The sequence below is a fragment of the Microcebus murinus genome, chromosome 4 (genome assembly GCF_040939455.1).
Source record: "Microcebus murinus isolate Inina chromosome 4, M.murinus_Inina_mat1.0, whole genome shotgun sequence".
NCBI classification, from domain to species: domain Eukaryota; kingdom Metazoa; phylum Chordata; class Mammalia; order Primates; family Cheirogaleidae; genus Microcebus; species Microcebus murinus.
Genome location: NC_134107.1, coordinates 56031733 through 56038373, shown reverse-complemented (window position 1 = coordinate 56038373; position 6641 = coordinate 56031733). Strand labels below are relative to the sequence as shown.

The 6641-nt window shown below is 34.2% G+C and overlaps 1 protein-coding gene across 1 annotated transcript; it reads right to left on the bottom strand.

Annotated features, from left to right (window-relative positions):
* Positions 1 to 4762: 4762 nt before the first annotated feature.
* On the bottom strand, positions 4763 to 5734 carry LOC105883348 (olfactory receptor 52Z1P-like). Its single transcript, XM_012786411.2, has one exon. It carries the CDS (start codon positions 5732 to 5734, stop codon positions 4763 to 4765), a length of 972 nt encoding a protein of 323 aa, XP_012641865.2.
* Between the last annotated feature and the right edge of the window lie 907 nt (positions 5735 to 6641).

Sequence of the window (6641 nt, the reverse complement as noted above, 5' to 3'; positions counted from 1 at the left end):
TTATTTGTAAACTAAATCCATACTTTGCTAGTATGATGTAAAGACCCTTAAAGACTTGTCTCTTTTTTATCTTACCAATATTACTACAGTATCGTTTGTAAATAACCCAAACAGCAGTCGTTTTTGACATATTGCATCTCATTTTTAAATTATAAAGCAATTTTATTTAATTTTTAATTTACCATCTCTACCATTTTTAAGTGTGCCGTTCAGTGGTAATAAATACATTTATATCCTTTTTTCCCCCTTTATTGCCACTCTCTCCTCTCCTGCCTAGGCTCTAGTAACCTACAATCTGCTCTGTATAAATATGTGGTCTATTTTTTTAGTTTCCACATGAGTGAAAACAGGTGTTATTTGTCTTTCTGTACTTGGCTTATTTCACTTATACATAGTGGCCTCCAGTTCCATCCATATTGCTGCAACTGACAGGATTTCATTATTTTTATGGATAAATAATATTTCATTGTGTATATAGACATATTTACATTTCTATAAATCAACCATGTGACTTCAAAACTCCATCTATGTCTTCACCTTGCTTAATGTGCTTAGAATTTTGTTTCTCATCTGAGTTTGTTTCTCTGGATAAGACCTATTCCTCAAGAATGGAAAAACAAGCACCACATGTGTTCACCATCAAATTGGTACAAAATTGATCAACACTTATATGCACATATGGTAGTAACATTAATTGAGTGTGAGCAGGTGGGCAGGGAGAGGAAGGGATGGGTATGTTCACACCTAATGGATGTGGTGCGCATGGGGAATGGGCACACTTGTAGCTCTGACTTGGGTGGGGCAAAAGCATCTATGTAACCTAAACTTTTGTACCCCCATACTATTACAAAGTAATAAATAAATAAATAAAAGTTTATGTATTTTTGAGTGAAAAAAATACCTATTCCTCTTTGATAGAATTTCCTTACATAGAAACTCTCTCTTCTTCCACTCGAAATTAAAAAGACCTGATATTCATCCTTTGGTTCCTCATAATTGTTTTAAAGAACAAAAAACTCTTCACAAATTTCTCTCTCTACAGGTATATCTTTAATATTAGGCCTTGAATTCCAAGAACATTTCTTGCTCAGATCTGTAATCTCATCACCAAAAAAATATATCTGTCACATAGATGATGTTCAACAAATGTTTATTGAATAAATGAATGAACAGATGGATTGAGATAGTCATCTAGAACCTGCTTTGACTACTCAATTGACAAACTATAATAACATCGAGATGTACTTTCATTTTGGTTTGCCTTAATTTTGATACATCCTGTAGGGCAACTTCCTGGATATACAGCATCTTATGCCTCAGTCCACAACACTTAAAACAAAATCATCGCTTTTCCCCCTGAAGCTAAAAAGTACCCTCATATATTTTTCCACAAATATACAGGATTGGCTTTCATGCACCCCCCCACACACTAAGAAAGCCATTGATATGAACACACTTAATATTTTTCAACAAATGAAAATGTAATTATGCAGCCAACATTGCAATACACAATGCTGAAATTTGAGCTTGCTGATCAAACTTCCAGGGAAATTGTCACTTTAATGTATTTTACATCCTACTGTGTATGCTATAAATACCCTAAGCGTATTTAAATAACTCTTCCCCAACCTCCATCATTTTCTTCCTTATGCTCATGTAATGCCATAGGGAGTATTTTTCTAGAAGCACAAAATCAATGAGCATCTACAGAGAAGTAGTTTATAATCATAGTAGATATTTGAGATGTAGGTCATTAGAATTTAAGTGAGATGCTTGACCATGAATGATAATATTATCAGGAGATTAAGGGAAAAATTATCATAAATTCTTAAGTTATCCTCCAGTAGCTTAACTAATTGATTGGTGAAAATCATTACACTCAAGATACTATATGAATATCTTGGGCATCTGTTTGCTTGAATTTATATCCTTAGATGCAGAAAGTCTGTGCTTTCCAGCTTGCTAACCTTGGGAGCTTAGTTTTAGAGGCCTTTTAGGAACCAGTGGAATGTTCTTCTCACAAATAGCCAGTTTGAGGTCAAGAGGACTCCACTATTCTTCTTTGACATTCTTTTCATGACAATAATCTAGTCTTCTATTTGTTTTTCATAACCTACTTAATTAATCATGTGATGTATTTTCCAGCACAATTATACCTTTCTTTATCTATGACTCAAACAAGCAGAGAAGCTTGTGTTTACAGAATTTGTGCAATATCACTTCAGGGAAAAAATAGTAGATAACAAAAATATTAAACATAAATTAAAAAAATAATCCCAACAAAGTCCCTAGTTAGATTTGCTTATGCATGTAGGTGAAATGAGAATACTAGATAATAAATTGGAGATTTAAAAGAGAAATGGAGTAGAATTAGAAACAAGAAGTCAAAGTCTCCAGCTTTATTTGTTGCTGTTTATCATTTTGTTTAGACCAAGTAGAGTTTGCCTTATGAATCTGAGTGCACCTAAGTTGGGTGTATACATATTTAGAATTGTTATGTCTTCTTGTTGAACTATACCCTTCACCATTATATAGTGACCCTCTTTGTCTTTCATTACTTTCGCTGATTTAAAGACTGAGTTATCTGAAATCAAAACCTCCACACCAGCCTTCTTTTGGCTTCCATTTGCTTGAAAAATTGTTTTCCACCCCTTCACATTGAGTCTAAATGCATCCTTGCAGAAGTATTATTCAGCTATAAAAAACAATGGTGATATAGCACCTCTTGTATTTTCCTAGATAGAGCTGGAACTCATTCTACTAAGTGAAGTATCCCAAGAATGGAAACATAGCACCACATGTACTCACCAGCAAATTGTTTTTAAATGATCAACACCTAAGTGCACATATAAGAATAACATTCATTGGGTGTTGGGCAGGTGGGAGTGGGGAGGAGGGGATGGGTATATACGTACATAATGAGTGCAATGTGCACCATCTGGGGGATGTACATGCTTGAAGCTCTGACTCAGGGGGAGGGGTGGCAAGAGCAATATACATAACTTAAACATCTGTACACCCATAATATAGTGAAATAAAAAAAATAAGAAGTCAATAAGATATTTGAAACATTTTTATTTGATCCCAAAAGACACGTGGGGTGAGAAAACTAACGGAGCTCAGCAGTACATCTTGCTTGTTGTGGGAACTGGCAACTGTAAATGCAAATCTATTAATTTTACTAGGCAGCATTATTTCTTAGTTAATAGTATTGGTTTTTAAAATGTACAGACTTAGATTTCTGTTCAAGCATGACATTTGCTCTGAGAATCTGAGAAATTTACCATACATCTCTGACTTACAAGTCCCTCACTTATAAAATGCAGATATTGTTACCTGCTTTTAAATATAAATAATATTCTAGTATTTCAATGGAAAAATATAACACTGAGTATAAATTTCATATCATAATGCCCAAAGCATAATAGATAAAAGAAACTACTTAGAGTTTAACAAATATGTTGTGAAATCCAAATATGTTCAAGACAAATCAACTTAGTGTTTAAACATTTAGCATAGTACCAGTAGGCATAAATAATTGTATTTTCTATATCTTCTCCTCCCTTCCTAACAATGAAAATAATATAGAAAAGTCCATTTATAGCTTTCTTGTCCTTTGATGCACAAGTCTATGTGTGTGTGTGTGTGTATTTCTATAAAAAATAGAAAATTTAAGCATGAAGGAAGCTTAAAAAATGTTGCAAATGTTCAAGAGAGCACCTCAAATTTCTCAAAGTTAATTTTTTCATCTTTCACCAACTATAAATTAGGTCATTATTCACATTCTCATGGCATTGTGCTAGGCTTTTAAGAAGGATATATTGTGAAAATGTTCACTAGTATTAAAGGAATTAAGGTATAGTCTAGAGTAAATTCATAGATAATTACATTTGGTGTGATGATGAAAACCCTTTTAATATGTTTCTTTGAAAATATTCTCCTTTATCTTCTATTGGTTCTTTTCAGTTTTTTTGTTTCTTATTCATTTATAGCCTAAGTATAGAACTTTTCTATCATTTTCTCCTTAAGCAATGTCTCTGTTGATACTAGGATGCTCCATTGATGATTTGGGCTTAAACACTCCAATATAGAGGAAAAAAATCAGCTTTTAAATCATCAAGATTATCCTCATTTAATTTTGTTTATTATTTTTTAAGTTCAGTATTATCCACTCATTCAATAGATATGTATTAATACTGTATGTCTATTCTATACAATAGACTTTGTGAGATATCAGTGAATCAGAAAATGTATGATTTTACAGATAATATTTTAACTTAAGAAATAGGTGCTGACAAAAACAGATATGATACAGTAGCTTCATGCTATCATTGTAAGTATTTGCAGATTGCGGTGGGAGTGTTTTACATTTCAACAGAATCTCAGACTAATTATAAAATGTTTAGTGACTTACTACCCCTGCCTCCTAGCTCTACATAGGAAAAGTCAATCCAGATAAACCTTAAAATATATTTCTCTTTTCTCACTTATCTTTATGTATCCTTAAGTTAAGCTAGAATGCATGAAAATAGGATATCTGGAAGAACTGAAAATATCATTATTTTATAGTATTGTTTCAAAATTTTTAAGTGCCTTAGGAAAATATACTGCAACCTTTGATAGACACTATCATTTTAAATGTCTTTGAGGTATTTTTATAGATTTTATTCATTCTTATTTCTTACTGAAACTGACTTTTCAAGAGAGAGAGAATGTGTGTGTGTGTGTGTGTGTGTTCTTCAGAAACACCCAATATTTAGCATTATTCTTCATTTTTACAGCATGTGCTAATTGGGGAGAATAGCAAAATCAGTCGGTCTTGAATTTGTTTGGTCTTCACCCCATAAATGATTGGGTTGAGCATAGGGGGCACCACCACATAGAGGTTGGCCACTAGGATGTGGATGTGAGAAGGGATGGTCTTACCTCCAAAGCGATGGGCAAAAAATGAAAAGAATGCTGGAGTATAGAACATAAATATGACACAGATATGGGAGGTGCATGTGTTAAGAGCCTTGAATCTGGCTGTCCAGGAAGGTATCTGGAAGACTGTGCAAAGGATCATTGTGTAGGACATAATGATGAACACCAAATCCATCCCTGTGGAGAGTAGGGCCATAGTCAAGCCATAAATGATATTGACTTTGATATTATCACATGCTAATCTGGCAATGCCCATATGCTCACAGTAGGAATGGGGAATGATGTTTTTCCCACAATATGTAAGTCGGTATACCAGGAAGATGAATGGACAGCAGATGAAAAAGCTCCTGACCACAGCTGCTACACCAATCTTCCCAATGACCAAGGAGGTTAGAATGGTGGTGTATCTCAGTGGGTAACAGATGGCCACATAGCGGTCAAATGCCATGGCCAGGAGAATAGCAGATTCTGCCACAAAGATGAAATGTATGAAGAACATCTGAGACACACAGCTCCCAAAGGCTATATCCGTGGAATGGAACCAGAAGATGGCCAGCATCTTGGGGACTGTGGCTGTGGAGAGCAGGAGGTCTGCTGAGGCCAACATGGACAGGAAGAAATACATGGGCTCATGGAGACTGCGCTCAGTTATGATCAGGAAGATCAAGAAGATATTGCCTACCATGGCCACAATGTACATAGCACAGATAGGGATGGAAATCCAAGTGTGCAAATATTCCAATCCTGGGATTCCAATCAGTACATACCACATATCCTGCGGATTAGTGTGATTATAAAAGGAAGGAACCATCGGAGCAGTATATTCCAGGCCTACTACCAGTAATGAAAGACCACAGGTTGAGAATTTAGGAGCACTATCTTAAGCTGAATGAGGTCTTATCAGATTTTTTCTTTCCAATATTTTTGTCTCTGTGAAAGGATAGTAAGATGGATTAACTAACCTAAGATTTCACTCTTTCTATTGCATAATTAGTTCTTGCATCTTGAAAAAAATAATAGCTGTCATTTAATAACTGCTTAATACATGTCATCATAGTACTTATAAATGTGAACTTATTATACTTTCACTATAGATTACTGAAAAACCTTTTACAATAACCCATGATATAAATACTATTATTCCTAAAGATGAAAAAAAATTTCACGAACTTTCAGCTTCTTACCCAAGGTCACACTGGATTCAAAGCAAAGCAAGGTAAACCTGAAAGCTCTGACCTTAGCATTTCCTATCAAAATAAAACTAAATACAAAAACACAGCATCCAATTTTTCACCAATCATATCCATGAGGAAAATAGAGAGATATGAAATTGAGTTGTATTGCTTATGGAAGAAGGAGGGAATGAAGCTTGACAAAACAGATTTCAAGCAATATAGCACATATGAACTCTTCCACCTGATTGACCTCTGACTTGATGTTAAGCCATATGCTAGCCATTAAGGATACACAGGTGAATTAAATTGACCCCTGTCTGCCAATCAATCCATTCTTCAAAACTGTAGAATGTGGCATTAAAAATCTATTTGCAATGCTAAACTGAGCTGTGTTCTTAATTGTATATGCCTAGTATATGATGAATAAAAATTATTCTATTCCATTTCTGAGATCACTGATTTAAAATTAGAAAATACACTTTTTATTATGTGTATACATTTATGAGATACAAATGTAATTTTGTTATATGGATATATTGCATA